The sequence below is a fragment of the Nesoenas mayeri genome (genome assembly GCF_963082525.1).
Source record: "Nesoenas mayeri genome assembly, chromosome: 5".
Lineage (NCBI taxonomy): Eukaryota > Metazoa > Chordata > Aves > Columbiformes > Columbidae > Nesoenas > Nesoenas mayeri.
The window spans coordinates 68234373-68261395 of NC_137548.1; the positions used below are offsets into that span (position 1 = coordinate 68234373).

A 27023-nucleotide genomic window follows, 5' to 3' on the forward strand; every position below is an offset into this window, starting at 1 on the left:
TGTCACCGACTTCCCCTGCTCCGAGCTGCGGTGCTCCCTGCAAGCCTCCAGTGTTCCCGTCCCACTGGGTGAGGGAAACAAACACGTTAAAAAATCACATCCCGTTACAAAACGCGGCGGGGAAAACATCCGCGCTGCTGGAGCGGCGCCTGAGAGCCGCCAAGGACACGGCCAGGCCGGTCGGTGCCGGGGGGACGCGGGCAGGGCGGGCCGTGCCGGCAGCTGCACCGCATCACCCGCATCACCCGCATCACCCGCCGCGGGGTTAAAGAGCCCCGCTCGATCGTTCCGGTCACGAGCGCTCCGAGCACGATCGCGCCGCCGCGCGCTCCGCCCAACGGCCGCCACCGGCGCGCGCCCGTGTCCTCCGCCCTCCCCGCTCTGCGCATGCGCGGCGCGGCCGCATGAGGAGACGGGTCCCGCCGCCGGGTCAGCCCGAGCCCCGGACCATGTCGGACCGGCTGGGCAAGCCCTCCTGCCTCATCGTCGCCAGCGCCGCCGCCGCGGGTGAGACGCCCTCGGGGAAAAAGCCCCATCCCGCCAGGCCCCGTTCCTCCCCGGCCGTGCGGGTTTCTGCGGCTGCCCCGACCCCCCGGTTTCTGAGGCCGGTCCCGGCCTGCGCGGCCTGGGCGCGGTTACCGGGGGCGCTGTGCACGCCTGGCTGTTCCCCAGTGGTTGGCACTGTGGGGTTTACAGACTACCCGACCCTGCCTCAGTTTACCTGTCTCATTCATCTAGTTCTGCCAACCCCCTCCCTTATTGTTTTATTTAAAATATGGATTCCTGACTCTCTGGTTACCCTTCCCCCTAGATTAATTTTTAAATACAGTGCAGTTTGCCTTCTGGGATTAGTTCACAGAGACTTTGTTGTACATTAAGAATTAGTCTGATGTCTCTCAGTCTTCCCGCCCATGTCCTCAATTTTGTAAAAAGAGCATTCCTTTGTTCAACATTCCTTACAACTGTGGCCGAGCTGTGCGGTCACGCGTGGGTGTTTTTGCTTAGCTTTGCCCCGCACAGGTGTGTAAACACACTGCTCCTTGTGCACCTGTGCTGGGCACAGATGGGCCCCCTTTCTGTCACCACTCATGTGCGGGGCACACGTGTCTGCGTGTCCCCTGTGCACGGCTGGGCTCTCCAAAGCCTCCTGCTTTCCCCTCTGCACCTTCCTGCTTCTGAGCTGCACTCGCACGTACAGCTGGGAGCCACATTCCCTTCAGTTCTGCCTTCCTTCCTTCTGCTCTCCCTGTAACCCTCTGTGCAGACAAACACAAATACCTTCAGCATGTATTTCTCAATACATATAATTAAGCTTGTGCATTTTTTATACCTTACAATACTCCCTGATGTTATTGAGAGATTTGAAGGTGAGCAGAAAACCCTAAACTTGTGTACTTTGCTAGATAAAATGAGCTAGAGTGGCTGGGATTAAAATATAACTGCTGTTTCCTTAAATTATTGGATGTGTTTTTCAGGTGTGTCAGCCCAGTCCTTCCTTCACTGCTTTACACTGACTAGTTCGGCTTTTAATCTGCAAGTTGCGACTCCTGGGGTAAGTAAAAAAGGGGCAGTTACTGCAATTTGAATTTGAAACAAAGTGATATATCAACTCATGAGAGAGAATTATACTAAACTTTATTTGAGAGGTGTTTTATTTGCTCTGCAGATTAAGGGACCTTTTTATTTTAATTCTGTTTTCTTGATGTTCAATTAAATGCATGCTTTGTATAGTATGGTTTTGAACCTCTGTCTGATATCTGTTACCCACAAAGAATGGAGAGGGAACTATTAGAAGAACAACTGCAATGGGAAAAATGGAAAATTTCAGGTTTTTGAGAGCTAAAGGCTCTCCAAATCCCACATAGCTGTCCTTCAAGAAATAAGCAGATGTTTGTGTGGGGATACTGACCACAGGCTCTGAACTGTGTTTTCGCCAGGGGAAGCCGATTGATTTTGTGGATGTGAACGAGAGCAACATGCGCTGGATACAGGACTTCCGCATGAAATCGTACGCCAACCCTGCCAAGCTGGAGTCCATTGATGGTGAGGGCTTTACTCTTGGCCAGTGTGGCATCTCCGTTTATCAGGGAAACAGACGTTTCTTAGCATTAGGTCTTTAGAGGAGAATGACACAGAAAGGCATAAAACTTGTGTTTTAAGAGGAAGCCATGGCAACTGCAGTTGCTATTTTTTTTATTCAAGAGAAAGCCCTGGTAACTGTGTTTATTTTCTTATTTGTCCTGGATTGGTAATTCTCTCTTATTATATGTTTATACACACACACTCTCTCTCTATATATATGTTCTCTCTCTTATATATATGTATACAATATATATTGCTATTTAAAAAAAGAATAAATATTGTGCTAGAGTAGAAGCCAGCGGCCATAGCAATTTTAATCTTTGCCAGGGTAGGAACGTCACATTACAAATATATGTTCTTTGTCCTGTAAATGACCCTTCACTCCACTTAGATCCCTTAGTTTCTTTGTTTCTGACTCTGGTATTGTCTTAGTTTTGTCAAATCTAAAATGGGTTTTTCATCAGGCTTTTTTGTATGTTGCTAGTATTGCAATCAGTTTATCCTTTCCTCCTCACTAGGTGCCAGATACCACGCGTTGCTGATTCCAGACTGCCCCGGGGCCATGACTGACCTTGCAAACAGTGGCTACCTGGCCAAGATATTACAGCACTTCAGCGCTGGGAACAGTAAGTGAACATTATTAGATGTTTTGTGAAATAAAATAGTACTACCATGCTAGTCATGTGAGACTGTTACCTTCCAATGACTTACAAATGTTTATGTAGTTGAAGAGCATTCAGAACTGGAAAGAGCTGCTTTAGAGAAATGAATCTTTTCTTGAAAAACATCCTCTTTATGTAAATATATATATATAAGTATCAGTAGCTTTTCAGTGTGTGTCAGAAGAGACTTATCTGCCTGACAGTGATAACAGAAAAGGCTCTCTCCAAGTCAGCAGGACTCAAGGTTCAGAGCCAAATGTGGAATGTACCAGGACTGTCATTAAGGTTGTAGTTAGTCAAGACTTGTGTGTGTATCTCACTTACCATTTGCCTGTGTGTTTTTGACTGGTGCTGTCTCTGGCCTTGGAGTTTACTGCTAGTAGCTCTTTGCAAGACTGGGGCAATTCTTACTGTAGTGTGCAGGAAAAACTTCACAGCCTAGGAGAGTATAAACGGTGCAGTATGAATTTATTGCAGGAGGGCAAGATGCTGTAACACAAAGAATCTCATGAACACTCATCTGTGTTTTGGCTGTTTGAAGATGTTCACAGCTGCTCCACGTTGCTTGGATTTTTTCTTTTTCCTTTTCTTCCTCTAGAGCCCATCTGTGCGATTGGACATGGAGTCGCAGCTTTGTGTTGTGCTACCAATGAAGATAAGTCCTGGGTATTTGAGGGGTACAGCCTGACAGGGGTAGGTTGAGCTCTCACCTGACTTGCTGTTTAGGGGCATATTTAGCTCTGCAGGGGCCTGAGACTTCAGGTGATGGTGTTTCTGGTTTTATTGGGTAATTTTCTACAAATCATCAGTTTGGTACTTTGAGTTTATGTGCAAGATGTGGGGAGATGTCATTGGCAAGGGGGCCCAACACAAAATGCAGGGAGGAATTATTGTCTCCCTCCAGCTGTCACATGGAGAGTGTTTTCTGTCCCATTGTTCTGTAAATTTTAAGTTGAATCAGTGAAATGCTGGAAATTACTGCTGCAGCTCTTTAGATTCATAGCTGAGGGCTTTTAAGAATGACTTTTGTTTGTTTGTTTCATGAGTGCTGGAGGTAAGTTATAGTTCTCAAGGTTCTCTTTCATTTTGAAAGGTAGAGGAAGTTTTAGGAAAAAAGGCTCAGTACAAACTGGCTTGTAATTCAAAAAGTGGGCAGATACTGTTGATGTTTTATTTAATGTACAGTCATATCTGTGACCTCACAAACCATTTAAGTGGCAGTTGTACCTGTGTGCTGAGATGATGCAAACCTTTGTAGTACAGCTTCTGGAGATTTGAATTTACATGCCACATTAAGAAATTTAGTTTATGGGACCCCTAAAGCTGTCACTAGTCTGATGTGCTTGTATTTGACGTTACAATCCATGATAAAATATTTTAAATAAGGCTTGATGTGTCCTAGCTACAGTTGCTATGGAAACTGTAAAATTTGAGTTCCTCCTGTGCATATAAAAACTGAACTAAGTACTCTAAATTTTTCTCTCTTCATTTAAGCTGTTTCCCATATTCTTTCTAAGGCCAGAATGCTGTTATTTGGACTCTGCAAGTGGCACAGCATTGGTGTCCAAATGTTTGTGTCCAACAGCCAAACGGGTCTGTGCTTTCACAGAGTTAATTGCACACACACCGTTCAGTGTCCAGTTGATGTACAGGAATCTCTCGGTATCTCTGTTTATCTCACGTAAGAATTTTCAGCTTTTTCCCTACAGAAAATCTGTAGAAGCTGATTGTGCTCATTTGATTTTATGCTTCACTCTATTTCATTTCCTGTGTACATTTGAGAGAATGGTAGGAAGAACAGAAAAATAAATTGCAGTGTTGGTTTTGCTTGGCTTTTTTAATTAAAATAGACAAGACAGACTTTTCTTTTGATCTCTTTCAGCCCTCTGTGTACGAACTAGTGAGGCAGCCTAATTTTGCCAGTTTGTCCATTATTGTGGAAGATTTCGTGAAAGATTCTGGAGCTACGTTTAGTGGTAAGTTGTTCTATTGTTGTCCAGGACTTCATGTTTCATAGTTTTGTTTTGGAAATGAATGTTTATCTACTAATTTTACACATAGTATTTTCTTTTTTCTTTAGTAGTCAAAATATAGAATTTTGACTTTGGAACTGCAAAATCTGAAGTTCTGTCCTGTGTGAGGAACCAAAACCACTAAAGCACAAAGACGTCACTTTTTTCCTAGATTATTTCTGAATGTGGATGGAAAAGTGTCTTTTTCCTTTACATGCTGCTTTCTTGCCATACTGAAGAGCTACAGAGAGAATGAAATTGTAAGCTATAAATGGTTCTCTTCAGTTGCAGCTGTCATTCAGTCTGCTATTTTGTTAGGTAATTTTTTAGAATCTGTCCTTCCAGAGAACAATGAGATGCCAGTGGAATTTAAGTCATCCTTTATTTAACAGAATAGTGCCGCCCATTGAACTGACACAATTTGAAGTGGCCAGATTAGAGATTATGCCCCTGACATAGACAGGACACAGAACCAGGCTCCTAATGCCACACAGCTATTTTTCACTAAGAAGTGCCAGTGTCTTATCAAAATGCTCTGTATTCTTTGCTTAATCCTCTTTCATCTGTGGTGTGCCAGCCTGTTTCTGTGTTTAAATGGCATCTTTATGCTCTTCGAATGAGCTGCTGCTGCCACCTTCTGCAGAACAGGCTCAGTACTGGCAGTTTAAAAGCTGCTGTCTGTGGTACCCGTTATGTCACAAATACGTAGTTGCAGTGGTAATGACACATTAAGTATGAACAGGAAAAGCGTGTTGGGTTTGAAGGCATTTAGTCTCTATTTAGATAGGCAGTAGCTCAGAGAGGGAGAAGAAAATAAGAATTGTTCATAACTGACAAAATAATGGTTCTATCTGGAATGAGGTAACTTAAAAAAAAAATCCTGGTTAGAATACTGAACAATTCCTGGTAGACATTAACGTTTTGGGGTATTATCATTGGCCAGAAAATAAGTATCTTGCTGCAGGCTCTTTGTAGCATGGTGATTACAACTTTGTCTTATATAAGAAGAGTTTCTATTGTAGTGCGGGGTCAGTACAACTCTAAAATATATATTTAGATGTTTTTATTATGAAAATCTCTTGATAAATGCAGTTTACCCATGTGGTGTCAATGGAATGAATCCTTTCAGAGATGGGCTTTCTAGTGGAGTTGTTTCAGGATTATGGGCTCGAGATTGTCCCTGTCTGGGGTTATAGGTCAGTATGTCTGGACAAAATAGTTCTATCTTCTGTCAGAGACACGATGTTGACACTGAAGCAGTGTCCACTAACACACTGCTGCTTGTTTTTTCTCCATTATTTAGCCAGCCTTCCGGATGCTGTACATGTCGTTCTGGACAGGCACCTGGTGACGGGACAGAACGAGAATTCCACTCTTCCTGCCATCCAGAACCTGCTTATTCTTTGCAATGTCAGGTGAGGCAATAGGGGAAATAGAACTAGGAGCAGACAGTGGTGGGCATTCAGGAGTAGTGTCCCCCAAGAGATTTTGTTCTTTTTCCCTTGGTTAACTGCTGAAGTGCATGTCGTCTTTGTTTGATCTAGTTATTCGTTTGGTTTTGTCTTTTGGTAAAAAGGATTTGTGACTATTAAAAAAAGGTAAAATGGGTTGGAAAATATACAGCTGTCTGTCATGTCTGGTAAAGTAACACGCAGAATAGGCCTTACTAAACATTTTTGTTAAGAGAAACATCTCTTGTGTGTCACTCTTTGTGCTTTAGTGAGTTGCCATTAGTCAGCTGTCTTTTAGGATTCTGGGAATGGACTTAATGTCTTTGGTAATGGCTTGGCTGTTTGACTGTCTTTCATCTTGTCAGATAGAACACATATAAATAACCACAAACATCTTCTTTTGTTCAGGTGAATGTGTGTTAGAAGTCCTTTCCTGGCTGTGGACTAACAGGTGGTGTCATGTTTGGATGTGTTTCATTCGGCAGGAAATGAAGGAGCAGGTCTCTTTGCAAATAGGATGGATGAAGAGCCAGCAGGCTAAGGATTTGCTTGTCTCTTAACTGCATAAAACATCCGTCTGTGTTTCTGTTCTGGACTGTGAAGTGACTGTGACAGTCAAGTGGCAATGTCAGGTTTTACACATGTAGAATGGATAAAGGTTGTGAATGAGAAAACGTTGAAGGGCATCACACTTCAGAAGCAGCTGTGAAACCACCTTGCATTTTTGTTGCTATATATTGTTTTCCCTGCTTTTCTCTAGACACTTCATCTACAGATGTGGGGAACTGTCTCTTTTTTTTAAAAAAAACAAAGTTGGTGCTATGGATACAAATAGCTGGAGCTGAAGACCTTGCTCTAGGTTGACATGATACAGGTATTTAGTAACTCTGCCCTGAAGAGCACTTGGAACTCTGTGAACCATTTGGTGTTTGTGTTTCAAATATCACAGTCCACACCTAGAGCTTCACTGAAGTGGTTTCTGATGTGTTTTCACCTGTTTTGGTAGGTCACAAAGTTACTGTCTGAACTCTGAATGTGTCTGGGACACTTGGATGTACTTGGAATAGGATGGAAAATGCTGAGCTGAACTCTGAATAAAGCAGAACCAGTTGTTGGAAGGCAGCTCTGTGGTGACACTTGGCAAAATGTGCCCTTGTTTTCTTGCTTGCCTGTTCACATTATTGGACTTCCTGTTTAAAAAGTTTGCTCAGCAGTTTTTAAACGGTCTTCTAACTGGTTGTCTCTTTTCCTTTGTGGTGTTTATGATTTTTGTTCTCTTCAAAATGTTTGAAATATTTCTCCCTGGCCAAATACATTGCGATTGTCTCTTGTTGGAATTTCATGGACTAAGAATAAAATGTAGGCGGCTAATGCGGATCACATCTTCTGAGGAACTGACTGCAAGATGAAATCTGGTCTTCTCTTGCTTTTGAGCAACAGATGTGGCTCAAAGTTGAGCATGGAAAGGAATAATCAGCCTGAAAATGCTTTTCACTGTTGCAGGCTCAAACATACTACATCTATGGGAAAGCAGACAGAGTAACATTTTTCCTTCACTCTTGGGCAACATTTCTGCAGTGCTCTGTGGAGGAAGGGATCTGTGTGGTTGCATTTATTTTTATATATCATAATACAATATATTGATTAGAACCAGTCATCAAGCAGGATAATTTTACGACCTAGTGGCAATGTCAGGAATCCTCAAACCACGCCAGCTCTTGATGCGCTGGTTCAGCACATGTTGTGCAGTGTGTGGTTTTCCCCTCTACCTGGCTGGAGTGCAGTGATTGCACGCTGCGGGGAGGAGCAGCTTTTGGCAATGCTTGCAAATACTTGGTGTTCTGCTGTCTTTGTGAGTAGCTGTTTATAGAGGATTCTGGCCTGTAAGCCACATGACAGGCCCTTTTGTCCCAAAGCCAGAAACTGCTTCTCAAACAAATTGAAAGCTTCAAATTCTGGAGATTTTCAACCCACACAAATCCTGATTGTTGGTGCTGCGCTCTGGAGTGCCTGGTGCTTTGGTCCTAGGGATGTTCTCAGCCTGGCTTATTTCCCTACAAATCTGTCTGTTCCTGGTAACAGCTGGCTGCTGGTTTTTTAATTTGGGCAACCTTATACATGCGGAACGTTATATCTTGTCTGGGTGGAATGCATGGGAACGTATTCTATATTTTCCTCTGTTCCAATGGGCAGACATTGAAGTACCTGCTAGAAGCAACAAAGTGCCTGTGCAATACATGGAGCAGAAACATCTCTGGGATGAATCCAAAGGGATGAGGAGCTTTCTCAGAGGATTTATCCCCAGGATAATCTTTACAGCAGTTGGCTCACAGCTGTAAAGAAACATTTCTCTGTTGCAGCCACATGAAAGGTTTATTCACCAATAAGACAACACATATCGTTGTGCATTGCAGCATCACACTCACCACTAAAGCTGTGTAGGTGGTTCCTGCAGGGAAGAAACAAAAGGTGGAAAACATCTTTAATAGGAGCATTATTGGCCGTTTTATACGCAAGCTGTGAAAAGGGATGCTCAAGGCACTTAAACACAAAACATTTGCAAACTGATGCAGCCGTTGGAGTGAGCCCCGAGACCCGCTTGTGGATGTGATCTCAATATTGATGCTTTTTACATTTCAATTTGATTTAGGTTTTGGCTGTAACGATAATGAAAAGATCTTTCTAGTTTGACTAACCTTGTGTTTACAGGGCGAAAGAGGCTAGTGAGTGATGTAAAAGGTGATGAGGAATGGCCAAATCCCCAACAGCTTGGGCTTTGGTAGCACAGAGGACTCATGGTCACACCTGGAGAGCTTCCTGCTGTACGTGCGGGCAGGAGGTGGCTGAGACCCTCTGAATCCAGAGGAGGTGCCACAGCTTGGGCAGACTCAGCTTTTCTGATGAGAGAAAGCATTCTCTCTTCAAAACACTTAACAGAGCATTTGTTTGCTTTATCCCTTGCATGAGAGTCCTTGTTACTGTCTGCACTTAGTTGTTGTTATATAAGATTCTTTTCTTGGAGCTTCCACAGTATAATCTTTTTTTTAAAATAAATAAAATGAACTTCCTGCTTTCTTTCCCCACCCCCCAGCTTTGCATGTTTGCATAGAGGTGGATGATGAAATTCAAGACCTGCCCCCGCCACAAGGGAAGGTTGATAACATTGCTTTTGTGCTCATCGTTGATTGCTGCTCTCTGGATCTTGGGAAGGATGGGGAGCTGTGGGATGTTGCAGCCTCCCTGGAGGGTGGTGGTGCTGCTCTGGGCAGACCTTCACCTTCCTCCTCAGCCACCAGCAAGCTCTATCCCCAAACACCAGCTGTGAAGACTTTCCTTTCTCTTGCCAGTTGCTGAGGAAGGGGCTGCTGCTTCTGTGTACAGCTGGAAGGGGAAAAAGCTGAGACAGTAGCACAAAATGGTGTGAACAGAGTTATATGCACTGTTGTGCTGTAAGCAACAAGCTGTTTCTGTGGCTTCCCAGCATCTGTGACCAGTGTTGCTGCTTTTCTTGGGAGGATGAGGGCAGCATAGTTAGAAATCTTGTCAGGAAAGCCTCGATCCTTTGTCATCTCTGAAAACGTTATGCAACAGTGCTACTCTGCCTGCTTTCCTTAGAAATTATCCCTCCTCTGCATCTTTTGCTACTAAACCCTTTTTCTCTCAAAGGCCTCCTCTTGGCAGGTTTTTTGTGTAAAACAAATGGCCAACTCTGATTTGCAGCAGATTCTTTTAATTTCTAATCTTGAACTACTGAGTGAAATTTAAATAGCTGTGCAGCCACTGAAGGGAGTTTGGGAATAAGTCTGAGAATAAGAGACAGGACTTGGACTGCTAAGGTGCTGCAGGGGAGAAGCTGAATCCTCGCTTGGGTGCAACATCCCTTGCCATTAGTGCAATGTAGTGCCAGGCTGAGCATCAGACTGAGTGATGTGGGCTGTGGGAAGAGAAGAGTCCCCTCTGCCTTCTAGAAATGTGACATTTCCTTAAGATAAAACTGAGCCTGGAGGGTGCTGCGATGGGGTGGGTTTCACAGGGAAAATGGGAGACCCTTTTGCAAATACTCACTTTGCATGGTCCAGATACATCAGAGCTCACACTGTAAGCTGAATCCTGGTGGTAAAGCAAAACCAAAGTCAAACAAAGGTCAGATTGTAAGCTTTTATTATACTGAAATCAAAATTGAACAGCAGAGCCTGCAGTGGCCTCTGACGTGTAGTGGCTGTGGAACACTGAACCTGCCAGTGCCTCCTGCGGTTGCTGTTGTCCCAGATGTCACGCATGCTGTGCAGAGATCCTCTGAGAGGCCCCGTGTGCGTGGGGACCCAGGGCATGCAAGTCCCTTCTCCTGCAGAAAGGCAAAAAGGAGGATCGGATGCTGTGGGTCATGGTGTGTTCCTCTCCGAGTTGGACTCCTGCACGGACCACAAAAGCAAACCAGCCCTGCCGTTGGGTTAGAGTCACAAATTGCTCACCTTCTGTACAGTTTTCCTTATTTTCCCAGCAGAGTTTTTCTTTTTAAATAGAAATGCAGGGTCATGGGATTTCTGTATAAAGTTTCCAAGACTTCCAGGCTGAAGCCATGAAGCCCAGAAGCTATAGAAAGCAGCTGGAAAAGACAAAGCCTGACCTGGCCTTCTTTCCAGGCAGCAGCCCTGCTGTCGCCTCAGCCCTGCCTGGATGAGCCATCAAGTCCCAAGGGTGGGAAACACCATCAAACTTTAACCTGGTCATTGCTACTGATGGTGTGCTTGAAAGAGTGAAAAAAGACAGGAGACCAGGCAGCAGCTGCCAGTTGGCTGGAGGGCTGACAGCATGGCTTGTGTACGTGTAATAGATACAGGCTGTTAGGCCCATGGATATCTGGGGAGACTCCTGTTGATTTTGAAGATGTTTGGTGCTGATCCTGCCATTTATGATCGCTGTTTGGTGGTATTATTGCAGTTTAGGGCCTCACACTGTGCAGGTGGTGTGTGCTGCATGATCAGTCCCTTTGCAGGCTTAGTCCAAGCGTGCTGCTGGAGCTGTGTTGCTCACCTTTGTCTTGCATTGGCACATACCACCATAAAGAAAACCTCCTCGTGGGGTAGGAGGCTGATCTTTTCCCTCTTGGCTGAGAAGTGCTGGTGTTCTGGCCCAGAAGAGCAGCCCCCCACTGGCATTTCCACTGGAAAGCAAAGCACAAAGGGTGTTTTGTAAGGGCTGTTCCCTTCGCTCTGTGATGTTCCTCAGCAGCTGCCCGTGGCTGCAGGCAGGATGCTGGATTCTGTGCTAGATGGAGCTACAGTCTGGGGCTGCTCTTGAGAAGCACAAGAAGTGTATCTGTTAGGCTGTATTGAAGCCTGAGCTGTTGTTCATAGTTGATGGTAACAAGGAAATTTCTATTTCAGTTAATTCAATAAGTACATTTCCCAGGATTCTGTAGTTGACCTAGCAGAGGCTGATTTTTTTTTTTCTTCCCAAACCATGGTACTATTTTCTTCTGTAAAAGCAGAGGTTTGTGATTTCTGCAAGGGGCTGGGGCAGCGCAGGTGAAGCCCATCTCACGGGGAGGGCCTGCTCATTTGGCTCCGCTGTCGAGGGAGAACTTTCTGTCCCAAGGGCTTGGAAAGGTTTAACCTTTGTGGCTGGGAAGTATTTCTGCTCTGGGCGCATTTGATAAAGTGCAAGGGCATTTTAAAAATCAAATTTTAAAGTGTATGTATTGGTTCTATGGAATTTAAACCCATTTTATCTGCCCCTACTTGCTGAGTGCTTGTGGCTGCGATAACTAAAAGCGTTTCTGGGAGACAGCAGACATCTGCTCCCAATTTCTTAATCTGCGGAGGTGTGGAGATCTGGGAAGTCACTAGGATTTAAAAGGTGGGCTCAGATGGGATCCTGGGAGAGACATCTGTGGGGTAAAGGACACACAGGTATAGGCTGAAGGGTATGTGGTTATTGGGTTTTTGCTCCGTTTCAGAATGGATGCGGACTTTGTGATTTCGCCGTGTACATCAGACACCTCATGACATCTAGTGTGCGCTGAAGAGAGGAACCTCCAGTGCTGAACTGGGAAACTGCAGCTGCTACCGGAGCAGGTAAGGGGTCCTATGGCACTGAACATTTTAAGCATAACTTGTTCACTTCCTGCTCTTGAGGGGACCTCGTGTCTATAGGTGAGCCGAGTAAGGTTTGAGTGTTACTGAGGCACCTTCTCCTGCCTCCATTTTCCCTCTCACTGCGGTATTTTATTGTCTCTTGGGCAACTTTTGGAACGCTTCAGCGTTCTGACAGGTGATCCTTCTGAGTTGCACGGAGAATGAAGCTAGTGTGAGGACTGACCAGCCGGGGTCAGTGCTAACTCGAGTTCATGCAGCTTTGCAGCACAGTTGAGTCTGAACCCTCCCACCTGTGAGAATGCAGTAGTGGCCTAAAATACCTTGTAATTCCTTTGCTGAGAAGTTGGGCATTAGGATGTGCTTGCCTTGGTGTGAGACAAGCTGTGGCAGGCCGAGAGTTGTCCAGCTACCTGGGTGGAGTTATTGTCTGTAAAGAGGCTTATCGGGTGTCAGAGCGGAAGAAAGATCCGTTCTTCAGGAGACCAGCAACAAGCGCGCTGACCCCTCTGTACAGCAGTTCTGTATTCACCATTTCCACAGCCCCAGGTCTTCCTCTTCAGAATATGGGAAATACTTGGGTGCTTCATCACTGACATTGTGTTTAGTGTTCACATTCCCCATATTAAGTAGGCTTGTTGCTCTGGGGAAATATTTTTGTCTGGCTGAGGATCCTCATCCTGCCCTGTCATCTGTTCTGGTTATTGTAATAGCAGTTTTTAGGAAACATGTTGAAGTGTTTGCTCTGCTTGTGAGGGGTGTTGCCTTTCTGAAGTCATCTCCAGTGCTCTGGCTCGCTGTGGTGCTCACTGGTGTGTCACCTCTGCGGTGGTCAGTCCCGCACTGGTCAGGTTTGTGACAGCTGTCCAGGGAGGTGTCATTTCTGCCCGAAAGTCGGGTTTGGGAGCGTCCGGCCAGCTGTCGCTGGGGCTGAAACAGTTGCCAGGTTATATGGCAACGTCCTGACAATATGTCCTGACAATAGTGCTGCTGTGTCACCCTGACGTTACAGATCAGTTGCTCCCTTGGCTTGTTTTCTTGTATTATTGAAGCTGGATATAGCGTGTGTGTCTCAGTATTGGAGCCTCAGTGCTGCCTTTTATTCCTTTTTTTTTTTTTTTTTTTAAGAGGGTCTAAGTTTAAGCAACTTTATCAGGAAACCGTTGTGTCTACGTATAAACAGGAAGCTCTTGTCTACTCTTGATGGAACTGGAGCTATATAAACTAATAAGAGTTATATTTAATTAGTCTTAATGAAATACAGCATGAAATGTAATTACATGCATCCCAACTTAATAGAAAGCCCTGTAATGGGTAGTGCTGCATTAGGATTAGGTCATTCCTGAGGAAGGCTGCCACATGGCTCTCTCACAAAAGCAGCATCTGAAGAATAATGAGGAAAGAATGCGGTGATAGAACTTAAAAAACCAAACCAAAAACCCAGAACCCCTCCTGTTTGTGGGGTAAGGCTGGCAGCATTCCATGGCTGTTGTGTAAAGAAAAGCAGCCACTCCACAGACAATGTACAAGGCTTTGCCAGACGATCTTAAGTTGTAGCCACGTGTTCACTCTGTCAGCTCAGATTAACCAATTGTCAAGTTCTTTTTTAACCACCTGAGAGACTTAGTTACTTAATTTTGAAAGTGTAGCCGTCAATAATATTATGGGTAGTTGTCACTTATGCTTGTGTTGTGATTGTGGTGGCATTTTCAGCTTCAGTCAATTCTGTCTTCTTGCCCATGTCTTGCTTTGCGCTCTAGGCAAGTGGTAAACAAAATGGTAATTGACAAAATTCCTAAAATCGCTCGTGATACAGCTTTCCCACTTTAAAAACGTTGTATGTCAGATTCCTCTGCAGCAGTGAAATGAACACATTACAAGGAAAGTCTGTGTTAATTTGCATGTATTGACAAAAGTGCCACAAAAATTTGAAATTCTATTTGTCCCTTTGCAAATCGATAAAAAAGCATGGTACAGAAATCTATCCATACACAGCATAAGACTTTTACCGGTAAGACATTTGTACATCCATTATAAGCTCAGGTGATCCACTCGTTCAGCCTTCACCACTTGGGAGAACTCTGGTTTTTCTACTTGCCGTTTTCAGCACTGAACATTCGCTCCTAGAAAGAGAGATATCAACAAACAGCAGCTGAGTGTGAGTCTGGGAACTGGACTGCGCTTCAGCAGTGCAGGCTCGGGGCACTAGTCAGTAGTTGTCAGTCGGCAGGAACAAGTGCCTAAATCTGGAAGAGTTGGTGTGTAATTTTTCCCCTCAAAATACATAGTTCAATTAATTGCATTTGAAGGATTCTCCCTAAGCTGACAGCAGACTTTCCCGTGGCCTGGCTATACCCAGCACATCTGCTCCTGGTGCCTCCTACGGCCAAGTACAAGCACGATTTATTTCTAGCTCACTAGCGGAAGGTTATTTACATCTCTCGCAGCACTGCTGACTGCTAACGAGTGCAGAATTAGACTGAAGGGACTTTTCACTTTGACAGTAGTGTTATCTTGATTAGCTGCCGCTCTGAATGCTGCCTTAGGCCCCAAACAGGTGTGGCTGGATATATTTGGCATCGGTTCTTTCTTGAGATGCAGTGAAGTTTACCAAGTTCATTTAGTTTAGGTGGCCAGTTTGCTTCCTGCCTGTATAGAAACCTGATCAGACTTGCTTAGAGATTCCTAATCTTTAGCCGTACTGCACAGAACCATAGCTGCAGTACTTGGAGGAACACGAGAGGTGACAAGAGTGTGATATAACATCTACCTTTAACATTGTCTCCAGTTTAATTGCATCTGCAGCAAATTTTCTGATCCCATCGGATAATTTCTCCACGGCCATTTGGTCTTCGTTATGGTGCCAGCGGAACGCCTTCTCGTCCAGGTGGATCTTCTCCAGATCACATGCCTGAGCTGGGCAAGGGGAATTGCAAAAGAAACAAACCATGTTACCAGATGATTATTATCAAACACCACAGCCTTCCTCAAACAGTCTCAGCATTCTGACCAACTACAGCTGTTTAAAAATTTGAAATACCACTTTCAACATGACTTGCTACAGGATCACACTTTGGGATGCAAGACTGAAAATGCTCCTGATGTTGTTTTAGCAGAGAAAAAAAGTCACCTAGATCATCAGTTTCTCTTAAAATACAATGTTTACATGTATGCCGTTACCTTGTATCTGCTTCTGAATGGTACAGTACTTTCAGGCTTACTATCAAGCATTATGCAACAGTCCTACAGCAGTGAGACATTCTAAGCAAATATGCTGAACAATTAGGTCTTTGAGTATCCGGCAGTACCTAACAAAAGCTCAGTTGATAACAGGCCTCCAAGCCAGCTCGGAGGCTGCAAGCAGCAACCCATGGCTGCAGCTGTGCACAAATCTCATTTCTGAGTTGTAAAATAGCATTTTATAAGGCTACGGAGAAGCAGGAGCAGCGCAGGGGGAACATACATTCAAAGCTATCGTGGCACAGTATTGCTAGATCAAGTCACTTGGTCTTGCATAGGATTAATTTCTAGAGTTTCTGGAGGGAAAACACAGCTTTTGGCACGTCCAGAGCTAACTGCATCACTGACGCAATATTAACAGAAGGTTAAACCAGGCTTGGCGTCTTTGCTAATATTCAGGAACATTTCATCCCAGGCATCTCTCTGCACTCAACTGTGGTACTGAGTACAGTATTTCCTTTAGAGGTCAAGAATTATCCGTAAAGCAGAATGGAAGCAAACAGCAGAGAGCCGAGCAGAACTGCATACTCGACATTCAAGGAGCCTGAGCAAGCCCGTGTCATGCAGAAGTGGACTTTTGTGGACTTACCCTCTTTGATGCTGAGCGTGGGAGTTAACTTGACGTGCTCTTTGCTGAGCTCTGCCAACAGTTTGGGTGAGATGGTGAGATAGTCACAGCCCGTAAGTGCTTTTATTTCTCCCGTATTTCGAAACGAAGCTCCCATCACGATAGTTTTGTAGCCAAACTTTTTGTAGTAGTTATAGATCTTAGTGACACTCTTCACGCCTAAAAATGATTTAGAATGTGCTCAAAACCGTTTTTTTATAAGAGGATTTATACGAGTAAACTGCAGTTGGAGTGAGTAGCTCTAGGGTTTTTAACACAGATGTTAAAAGGAAGGCTGACCTGGATCCTCAGAAGGCTCGTAGGTTTTCTTGTCTCCATTTGCAACATACCAGTCCAGGATCCGTCCTACGAATGGGGAAATCAGAGTCACTCCAGCTTCGGCACAGGCAACGGCCTGAGCAAAGGAGAACAGCAGGGTCATGTTGCAGTGAATCCCGTACTCAGCTTCCAGGACCCTGCAGACAGAGGCTGCCTTGAAACAGCAAATATACATTCTAGTAACAAGCTAGTAGGTGAAACTACTGAATTTCTTGAATTAGATTAGAAATGCGGTACAGTTTATAAGCTTTAAAATTTTAAGCTGACAGCAGATGTTTTGCGCTGCCAGACTCTGCTTTATTTGATGCTGTTCCTTGAACCAAATCCAGACAACAGCATCGTATTTCAGGAAACTCCGTTTGTGGCTTGGCCCTCGTATGACCAAATTTTTTGTCCTTCAACAGAAAGCTGTAGCAGAGCACCTTGTTGTAGCCCTAGTAACAGTGCTTGAACTGTGTTTGTGAACAGGCAGAACGTGCTGTGAATCAGCAGAGCAGGTACCCACACACTTACTTGCCAGCCTGGATTCCTTCCCAGGTTGAAGAGAGCTTTATGAGAATACGATCTTTGCCAATTCCTGCTTCCTTATAAAGGTCAATGAGGCGCCTGGCCCTCTGAATCATTCCTTCCTTATCAAAGGACAACCTTTGAAACAAGAGCAGGACTGCTTAAAACTTGACTTTTTACTATAAATGCTTCCCCTCAAACCCCATTGAAAAACATTGTCCTGTTCTATCAGGATTTATATGCCAATAGCAGGTTTGTGTTCTGAGATCCTATCTGGATTGAGGCAAACTGTTACAACAGATATCTTGGTAAACTGAGGAGACATTATTATACAGAAGAGAATGAGCAAAACTTTTAAGTATACAGGAAATGCGAGGTTGCCCTTGCTTAAGGAACAAGAAGGTTACAAAAATCCAACCTCAGTCTGTCTTGTTTTTGTAAAGTTTTGTCACCAAGCAAACTGGGTAATATCCATGTTCTAATTAAACAAATATTAACAATATAAACTCTTGCTGGCCTTAGTGAGCTGTCAAGTCAAGAATATCTCTCTCCAATTCACATCGTGTCTCTTTTTGTATGTACGAATATCTAGGGTAACCCAGAGGAAGAAGAGCCAACCTTGCATCTACTTCTGTGGACACGCGGCCAGGTATCCTCTTCAGTATCTCAGCTCCAAACAACACAAAAAGTTTGTCAGAGGCATTTTTGATCTGCTCTTCTTCTGACCTGAAAACCACAAAGGGCAAAATCTGTCATATGTGGGGAAAAAAAAAGTGCATTCACACCTTGCCATGGATTGGAAGATCCAGTTTCACGGGCCATTTAACATTAAATTCCAGAGTTCAAATAGCCACTTCGGCTCTGCTCCAGGTTTATGTTCTGCCCTCTGTGCTCCACCAGCAGCATTAGCCCTTGGATAGTATTTCCTCCTGTGTTTTCCTGAGCAGACCCAGGCGGCCACGTGAGAACTGGTAAATGCAGATGCGCTTCTTCAGAGCACATGTGAAACCATGACAAGTTTTCTTTAAGCATTGAGGCTTTTTGGGGCAGGAGATACACCTGTGAGTACACAAGGAGAAAACCCCAGTACACTGCTAGTAGTACTAACCGCTGTTTGTACAAATAAGGCAATTTAAATATAGATCTACCGAGATTAAAAAAACCTCTTTACTTACCCGCCAAGTTTTTTCCCATAGGCAACGGCATCATCCACAAGTTCCTGGTAAGCTGGCATCTGAGCAGCAGCCAGGATCAGAGACGGGTTTGTGGTGGCATCCAGGGGCTTGTACTCATCGATTGCTAGGGAAATAAAACCAGGCTGTTTGAAACCATCAGCAGGCCTGGGCAACTGAAAGGATTTTGCTCAAATATGTGAGAACGGAAACACTTTTGGCTGTAGGATTGCAATGTTTGTGACAGAGCGGATTTGTGCACAATGATGTTTGGATAGCGCTGCCAGAACAAGGTTAACGGAGCTGCAGCGATAAATACAGCAAAGTTTATTCACCACTATGGACATCACCCAAAAGAATTTAACTAGCAGCAATGACAGATGAAGTGGTACTAATTTTCACCTTCTTCCACCTGTCCACGCCACGTTCACCAGCATGGCTGAGTTCCAGGAGTCACAGGGAAAAGATGAGGGGATCTTTCTTCCCTTCCAGCAGTGAAGCGTTTGGGTTTTTGTCTACAGCTGCTCGAACCAGAACAGGAGAAAAAACCCTCATCTGTTGGGCTCTTACAACTTCTCTTATTGTTTTTTAATTTCAAATGGTTGCAGACCAGTTCTTAGAATCTGCTCTTGTAATTTCCTTGTACTAGCACGCTTCCTTCCTCGCAGAAAGTATTTGGAGTTCTGGCTTACCTTAAACCCCAGACTACACCTATTTCAGGCTTTGCCCGTGCACCGTCCAGCCCTGATCACAGCAGAGCTGCCTGACTCAGCACCTTTCAGCTTACAGCCTCCCTGGGTAACACAGCTCAACGTCAAAAATAACAATATTGATTACCAGCTCATTTTCCTCAGCATTTTTGCCCAGGGATGAAACCCCAAGTGCAAATTAGAAACCACCACCACTTGCTGCAGGTACATCCTTGAGGAGCCATCCAAACCAGCATCCTTTCCTACGCCACACCGTACAGCCACGTTTATCTAAACCAAACTGGGAACTGGTGGTACCAACAGCACCTTCACCAGCACTGGTGTTGAACTGGAGTCAGATGGTGGCTGTAGCCCTGGCTGGAGTGTAGGAAGGATCCAGAGGTGACAACAGGCAGCCAGAGATCAACTGCAAAACTCCTTCAGGGAGCCTGTTAAAAGTTTGCAGCGGGCAGCACACAACCTGCGCACAAACACCCCCTTGGCCATCAGAGGGATTTTTTTCCCATCATGCTTTCTGAGACCAGGGTGACAGTGTGATGTTTTAAATTCACATGATTTCAGCACTGGGCTGTAACCAGGTTTGTTGCTGCTTGAGGGAACACAAGCCCGACAGGGCTGAAGTTACTGAGCCACTTCGTGTTTCCAGCTCTTGATGCAATACTTGATGAAACTGTCCGTACCTTCTGTGGTACGGTGCTTGTCTGTTTCTCCCTAATATTTCATGTACCCTGGCACTCAAAAGCAATCCAAAGCATTTAACAGGCAGACACTACCTGGAACCAGTGCAGGGATGTAAATACAGGCAGGCAGTGTTGCGAGGGAAGCGTCTGAGCTGTTGCTGCCTCTCCGCGTTCTTAAATTTATTAACCTAAGACATTTGACAGTTGCTATTTAGGACTGTTTTTTCATCACGTATAGGATTAGGTGAGCAGGACAGAGATTACCGCTGTCTCGGTGACAGCAGAGCAGGACTCAAGTGTTGCTCTGTACAACCCAGAGACGTTCAGGGCAGGGACGTGTCAGTCCCGTGGTACTGGGGAGCCGCGTGTGCCCGTGCAGGCACCTGGGCTGTGACAGCGTCGGGACAAGTGGCTTTAGAATCGACGGCCACCTCCCTTCCTGGGAAAGGAGCGTGCTTGCTCCTTGAGCAAGCATGAGATAAGGAAAAACAAAAGCACTCTGGCATTATTTTATTTGCTTTGTAACTGCTTTGGAAAAAAAGCAAAACCAAAACAGAAAAAAACCAAAACCAACCAAAAACCCTAAACTGGTTATTGGAAAAAATGAACCAACAGCTTTGTAAGCACCGCAGAGCTGAGCTTGTCCAGCTGAATACTGGAATTGTACAGGCCAGTTCGAACTGGGGAAATTAAAAACAAAAGGGAGGTTCTGGCCAATATCCTGCCCGGGCTCGACCGAACCTCCCCGTTCCCAGCTGCAAGGGCCGGGGTATAACCGGAGCGGCGGTAACGGGCTGTCCCAGTGCGCAGGTACCGCGGGGTCGGTCTCACCGGGGACCCGGCGGAGTGAGGCCGATCGGACCGGAGGGGTGGGAAGATAAAGCGCAGCGGCGCAGCAGCTGGGAACGCCCGGATCTCCCGGACCCCAGCCCGGAGGATACCGGGTGGCTCGACGGCTCCCGCCGGGACCGGGATCCCCGGGAAGCCACCGGTGCCTGCGCCTTTTCCAGCAGGGAGCTCCGGGCTGCCCTTCACGGGAACCCGAGAGCGGCCGCCCCCGCGCCCCGCGTTGGGTAACGGCGTTTTTCCCAACGCCGCCCTTGCGCAAAGCGCCGGTACCGAGCGGCCGCGGCCCCGCCGCCCCCCGGGCGCACGGCGACCCCCCCTCCGCCTCCAGGGTGGTTCGCTCCCCCGCGGGCACTCGCCTCTCCGGCCGGGCGCGCCCACTCTGCGCAGCGGGGGAGAAGTGCGCGGTGACCGGGCGCCCCCCTTGCCTCTCACCGTTGAAATCTCCGGTGTCGGCCACCACCGTGGTGTGGTGCTTGAGCTGGTCCAGCACCGACTCCATCTTCTGCCGCTTCACGGGGGACACCGACATAATCCACGGGGGGGTTCGCGCCGCCTATAACGATCCCTGCGTGCCCGGAGGGGAGCCGGCCTGCGCGCGCACCCACCGCTCGCTCCCGACACCCGCCGCCTGTACGGGGGGGCGTGCCGCCCGCCAGCCGCCAATCCCATCCCAGCGGGAAGGCGTTGAGCCAATCAGGAGCGAGGAGGCAAGACGGACGCGGCCAGGAGGAGCCGGGGCAGGAAGAAAGCCGCTGATTGGGTGGTTTGGCGGCTCGTGAGGCGCGGTCGCCTTGGTGACGGGGGATGCGCCGCCATTGCCCCGGGCGGGGACGGGGACCGGGACCGGGGCCGGGGCCGGGAGCGTGGCGCTTGGTTCGACCCGGTCCCGGGGGCCCTGTTGTCCCCAGGAGCTCTCGTGGAGCCTCCTCGCGGCCGGGCATGGCTCCCGAGCCGCCCCGCAAACACCTGTCTCTCTTAGGCCCGCAGGCCTCTCTGAGCCAGGGCTCTGCCTGGAACAGAAGATGGCGGCGGAGGGTTGGTGAGGGTGAGGGGCTCGGCCGGGTGGCAGCCCTGAGGAGAGCCTGGCAGCGGTGCCGTGGCTGGGGCAGCCCCTTGCAGGAGATGAGTGGTGTGTTTCTGCCCTTACTGTTGTGGCCAGGGCTCCAGCCTGCACTGCCGTGCTGGAAAGTGCCCCCTAATCCAGCACGGCCTGGGCTCTCCTTGGGCACCTGTGGCCGTGCATTCACCTAAACTTCATTGAAGCTCTGGAGATCCTGTTAAAGTGATTGTGCTTCTGAAATGGGGAATGGGACTTGGATGGAAACATTGCAGAATCTGCCACTTGGCTGTTAAACAGAGGCTCTTTGGATCATTCCGTTCCCCTCATTTTGCCTTGTATTGTTTCAGTTTTGGAGGCTGTGACAGTAATTTCCGTTACCGATATACAAGAACATGCTTTTGCACAGTATTCTCATGCTTTGTCCAGTCCAAAGAGAAGGTAATGGAAAGAAGTATTAGGTTTAAGCCTTGTTTGGATTTGGTGACTAGGAAACATGTTCTCATTGTCTCCAGGTCCTTTGCCAAGGAACCAAAGTGTCTCCCTTGTGTATCCCTGCCCTGCTCTTTGTTCTCAGCATTGACCAGGGCTAGGAGTTTTCCATTTGCCAGCTCACCCTGTAGTCATGGACAGTGCTTGTGTGTGTAAATCCTGGCGTGCTGTGTCAGTTGCATGTTCCAGAGGTAAGAGAGATTTGTTCTTCAGTAAAGGACATGGTTTGGATTCAGCTGGTGGTTTTCCCAGCATTTGCTTGCAATAGTGTGTGGGATTTTCACCTGCCCTTGTTGAGACATGAATGATATTGAGGCCGTAACATCCTTCCTTTTGCAGGGCAGCCCCCCAGGAACAGAAGGAAAAACATGCTTTCAGATGCTCTGCTGTGCAGCCTGGCAGACTCACAGTGACAAGTTGCTATGAAAAGCCAGCCCTTAACAACTCTTTTTATGTCCTGTTCCTTTAATTTATATGCAAGTGAAAGAGCCAGAGATAAGAGTTATAAGTATAACTTAACTATTTTAATAAATCTTATACAGTGCATGGTTATATCATTTTATCCTTCGTTCAGTTACATTAATGTACAGTACATTATAGCATTATCTGCAGGCAGTACAAATATAACAGATGCACAGCTCAGTCATATGAAAATTTTTAAAAGTGACTTCTGCAATAAGGTCTACCGATATATTTATTTTAAGAAATGCTTCCGTGGTTCCCAGCTTTACAGAACTGTTGCGTACGCTCCTATTATAATCCCAAGTAGCTCTAAGTCTGTGTGATTTTTTCCTTTATACCCAAAGACACGAATGGTGTCATGTTTCCTAGCTTACTCTTTGTTTTTGTTTTTATTTTAGAAATTATTTAGCTTCCTGTGCTCGTAACACCAACGGTTTGCCAGCGTTCACACCTGCTTCCCAAATCCAGAGCCAGGGCTGCTCAGGAGGATCATCTTCTTCATCCCTCCCTGACAAGGTGAGTGTCCTTGGCGGGTTCCAGCCCCTGTGGCAGACCAGCAGGCTTGTGACTAAAATCATGGTCCTCCTCTGTCACTTCCCTGCCTGCACACTGATTCTGCAGCTGCTAACAATGTCCTCTTTCAAGATTAAGAAAATACATCATCCATTAGAAACATTTTTGGAAGACAAAGCCAAAATTGAGAGGTGCATCAGTCTTCCCCGATTTAGACGTGTGTTCCCCAGCCACCTCTTTACAGCTTTTTCTGTTAAATGTGCAAGGACAGGCCCAAATTCTGCAAAGACTTGGGCATGTGCTTAACCTTTAAAGGAGGTGGGAACAGGCAGGGGGTAAAGGAAAGCACGTGTGTGAGGCTTTGTGGAGTCTGGGCCTGAGTTCCCGTTCAACCAAAGTTAAGGTGTGTGCATGAGAGAGGAAGACAGAGTCTTGCCACTCTGGGTGGTTTCTGTGGATGTCTTTGCTTTCCTGCATTCCTGTCAGGTTGATCTGTAAGTGAAATATAAATACAGTGTGTGCCAAACTTGCTGCGGACAGGAAACCCACTGTGTGCTTCCTTGAGCTTTTAAAAGTTTGAGTAAATTATTGACGCAAAATCACTTAATTGTGTCTCTAGGGAAAGGGTTTTTTTCCTTATCCCTACTTAGAGACTGTAAGAGTTGGGGGGTGCCTCACTAGATAGATATAGATATAGATATATACATATGCACATAACATTATTAAGAAAAACAGGAAGTGAAGAACAACACCCTCTACAAAATTAAATTACTATTTTTTTCTTGTTGCCATTGATTTTGTATTAAAACAGCCTTTCCAAGTGTGCTTGTGTTCCTTAGGTATTTAGGAAGCGTTTCAGATTTCTCTTTGCAATGCAAATGCAAAGGTGGGGACAACACCCTGGGAAGGGCTTTGGGTGTGTGAGTGGGTTGTGAGCAAATGGCAGGAGCTTATCTCCGTGTTTGAGGCCTGGCTTTGGCAATACCGCCACTGCCTGACGCAGGATCAGGCTGCCCTGAGCCCCAGCCTTGGCCTAAGTGAGGATTATCAGGCTGAGCTCGCCTATTCGCAGCTTCAAATCGCTGCAAGTTTCACTCAGATCTTGCACATGATCACACAAGGAAAGCCCGTTTCCATGGTTCAAAGCCAGCACTAACTGGTACGAGTGTTTAAGGACACAGCCAGTGTCAGGTGGGCTGTGCTGCAGTTCCAGCCTCCCCTGACAGAAGGATGGGGAATTGTCATGGGGCCTTTGCCAGTGGGCTGTAGGGGAAATCTGCCACAGAGAAGAGAATGAAAAGTGGGGGGAAAGGTTTATTACCTGGTCCCGCCTTGGAATAGCTCATGCTGGGCTGTGCTGAGCTCCCTGCCGTGCCCTCAGCCCCAGCTGCTCTGCCCAGGGGGGTGGCAGCAGCTCCAGCCCTTTGAGAAAAGCTTTGCGGGGTCTTTTTTGCTCAAACGCAGCCATTGTCATAAATTCAGACACGTGTGAATTCCGATCCACTCTGACCACATGCACATAAAATTTCAGTATAAAATATATATAGTTATATATAAAAAAAAAGTACTTCATGCAATATTAAAACACCTTTCCCAATGGGACATGGTCTTATTGTCTACCCTTATCAACAGTGTTCAAGAAATTGTCACTTTGATGGCAACTACACTGCTAAGTGTGGAGCCCTCCTGTCTCTCCTCTGGACTGGGGATTATTCCTTCCGTTCCCTTTTTCTGCACTACTATGACTAACAGCTGAAATAAAGCAGATAGATTTTAATTAGCGGAATCAATCCTTTCCTGGCGACGCTTCATGATTTCTTGGAGCTCCGACTCCCCTCTGCTTTTCTAGAATGGAAACAAAAGAAGAAGTTTGAATGTGAAGTTCAAGCTGTAGTTCAATGATAATATTTAACTAATCCTGTAAGAGCAGAGCTAGTTTCAAAGGGATGGGTGATACCAGTATGACGGCAGATCCGTTAGTGGAGGCGAGGTGATCTGCCTTACAGATTGGGGGCCTTTTCACTTAAAAGGCTTCTCAGGATTTTTAGGTGGTGTGGGAGTTTTTTGTTGTGTGGGTTTTGTTGGTTTGTTTTAATTGTGTTTCTTAGAGTGCCTGTTCAGTGGGGTGTTTGGCACTGCTGGTGCAGGTACCCGCTCCAGGAGAAACTGTCCAGAAAGCCACTTACCTCCAGCTGGTTTTTCTCCACTGTGATTTTGCTGTAGACTCTGTTGCCCTCATCACCACACACCTTCTTCAGCTCCTCTCTGTTGAGGGAGAAGAGCTGAGCCCCGGTGAGGATGCCGAGGTGTTCCACTGTCCTGGGAAGACACAAAGCAGGAGATAACTGTGCTACCTGGGGCTTCTGCGAGTCATGTGAATAAGCAAGACCGTTCCTTTATTTGCAGCTATTCACTAGGTCTTTTGCTGCGCCGTAAGACAAGGTTTATTTGATAGTGTATAAGAAAGAAAGGGAGTAAGTTTGGGCTCAGCATGTACTCATATAGCCTGGATTTAATATGATTGAAATCTAATTTGCAACAGAGGCTCTGTAAGTGAATACAAGTGACTTGTAATCCAGTTGAAGTGTTGCAAGCTCCCCAACTCATTTTTAGACAAAAGATGAGTATTTTGTGTGACAGTAAACCTGCTCTTACTCTTTGCTGAATGACTTTGCCTCCAGCCAGGCTTTGACTTCTTCAGTGCTGGATTCGAAGGTGAGGGGCACAAAGACTTCCTGAGGCTTTTCCACTTTGAAATTCCTCTGGGGAGGCTGAATTTTGTTGTTTGTAATCTTCTTTAGCAACTCATCGTTCAGCTCGTCCATTTGATGAATAAGTTCTGGGGAAAGGAGGCACAAGGTAAAGAGCAGGGAATGAAATCCAGTCTTCAGTCACAAATCCTATTAAATGAATGTGTTTGTGGGGAAATTGTAAGGCAGGTCAGCTGTCTCATTGAACAAGCACATATTCCCCAGTCCATGTTTAGCTGGGTTGGTGTGGTGCGGAAGAGGAGAGCTCGCATCTGCACAGGCCTTTGCTTTTAGCTAGAAGGAGCAAAACTACCCATCGGGCTGCCTGCAATATTCTTGTTCAGAAGCACTTATGGAGGGAGAAGGGTGTCATATTTGGCAAAATAATAGGAGAATATGTTGATAAGAACACACTCGTTTTGTGAGACTGGTATCTGTAGCAGGTGCTGCTGAGGATCTATATTTTCGCCTGCTTTATATACAAATTTCGATTGGGACCGATCTTGTTTCTCGTGTTGCTAACCTATCCTGTTCATCACACCTCATTCAAAGGACACAAAACCCCGCACACGGACTAGGAGCGGTTTGCTTGAGGTTGTAAAACTGATCTAGCAGTGTCTTTGCTCCCACTGATGCTGTCAAACGGTGACAAGGGACAGGGTCCTTTTTCTCTGGTGTCTGATGGTGTATTTTTGCTTTAGTTTGTCAGCTTCCTGTTTTCGAGTTACTTAGTTCCCTTCGGGCTGTTGAAATAAGGAAGTTGCCCTGCAAACTTAGCAGCAGGGAGGGGAAACAACCCAAACCACATGAGACAGCAGAGGTCAGGCAGGCCTGACTGTGTCTGAGAATGAGGTTCCCATTTTTCTGTGCCTCCGCGTTGCCATTTATTTTCTCTCCATTTTCCTTCCAAGCGGAAGGCCAGTTCTGCTGATACCTGTTATTATCACCTAATACAGTTAGGCTTGGGTTTGAGCTGTAGCCCTGCTCCCTCCACTTCCCAGTCCTCACTACTACTTCTAATCAGTAATTTGTTGATCCAGGTCCTGCAGCTTTTACTGTGCGGCTGGATATGAGTGGCAGGACGCACGAGCTGGGAGCGAGCAGCACACTCGGACTGCAGTGACACTTCACCCAGTGTCACTTTTTCCTTGAGGCTCCTCAAGACTGTGGAGAATAGCTCAGTGTTATTAATAGATATGTGGCCGTGATGTTTGTATTTTGGGGATTTCTGTCATCCCCAAAGGGCTCCTGGTTCCAGGAGTGCCCAGGGCTGAGCCCTGGCTGTGATTCCTGGGCTTTCTTGTGCTCTGTGACAGATGTGAATCTCATATTTGGCAGATCCA

General features: G+C 46.2%; 3 protein-coding genes across 4 annotated transcripts in view; 1 reads left to right on the forward strand and 2 right to left on the reverse strand.

The window, feature by feature from the left end:
- Positions 1–434: 434 nt before the first annotated feature.
- Positions 435–6175, forward strand: GATD1 (glutamine amidotransferase class 1 domain containing 1; the record flags this gene model as incomplete). Its single annotated transcript, XM_080345613.1, has 7 exons — positions 435–507; positions 1476–1552; positions 1938–2043; positions 2601–2708; positions 3343–3437; positions 4627–4720; positions 6060–6175. The coding sequence occupies exons 1-7, from the start codon at positions 450–452 to the stop codon at positions 6173–6175; spliced, it is 654 nt and encodes a 217-aa protein (XP_080201739.1). The 5' UTR covers positions 435–449.
- Positions 6176–10412: 4237 nt separating this feature from the next.
- Positions 10413–21018, reverse strand: TALDO1 (transaldolase 1). 2 transcript variants are annotated; one of them, XR_013922236.1, is made up of 9 exons: positions 20839–21018; positions 18171–18294; positions 17614–17721; positions 17002–17133; positions 16450–16625; positions 16132–16329; positions 15073–15218; positions 14312–14425; positions 10413–10552 (listed from the first exon to the last, which is right to left on the reverse strand). XR_013922236.1 is itself a non-coding variant. In XM_080346191.1 (8 exons), the coding sequence occupies exons 1-8, from the start codon at positions 20933–20935 to the stop codon at positions 14393–14395; spliced, it is 1014 nt and encodes a 337-aa protein (XP_080202317.1). In that variant the 5' UTR covers positions 20936–21018; the 3' UTR covers positions 14197–14392. The 2 variants fall into 2 exon arrangements, 1 of the variants encoding a protein (XP_080202317.1); XM_080346191.1 differs by lacking the exon at positions 10413–10552 and having other exon boundaries at positions 14197–14425.
- Positions 21019–24703: 3685 nt separating this feature from the next.
- The window catches only part of EPS8L2 (EPS8 signaling adaptor L2), a gene marked incomplete at both ends in the record, with an annotated part of 30404 nt that continues 28084 nt past the window's right edge, over positions 24704–27023 (reverse strand). Inside the window, 3 exons of the mRNA XM_080344657.1 lie at positions 24704–24775; positions 25117–25249; positions 25586–25769. Coding sequence (XP_080200783.1) covers positions 24704–24775; positions 25117–25249; positions 25586–25769 — 389 coding nt within the window. The remainder of the gene's footprint in view (positions 24776–25116; positions 25250–25585; positions 25770–27023) is intronic.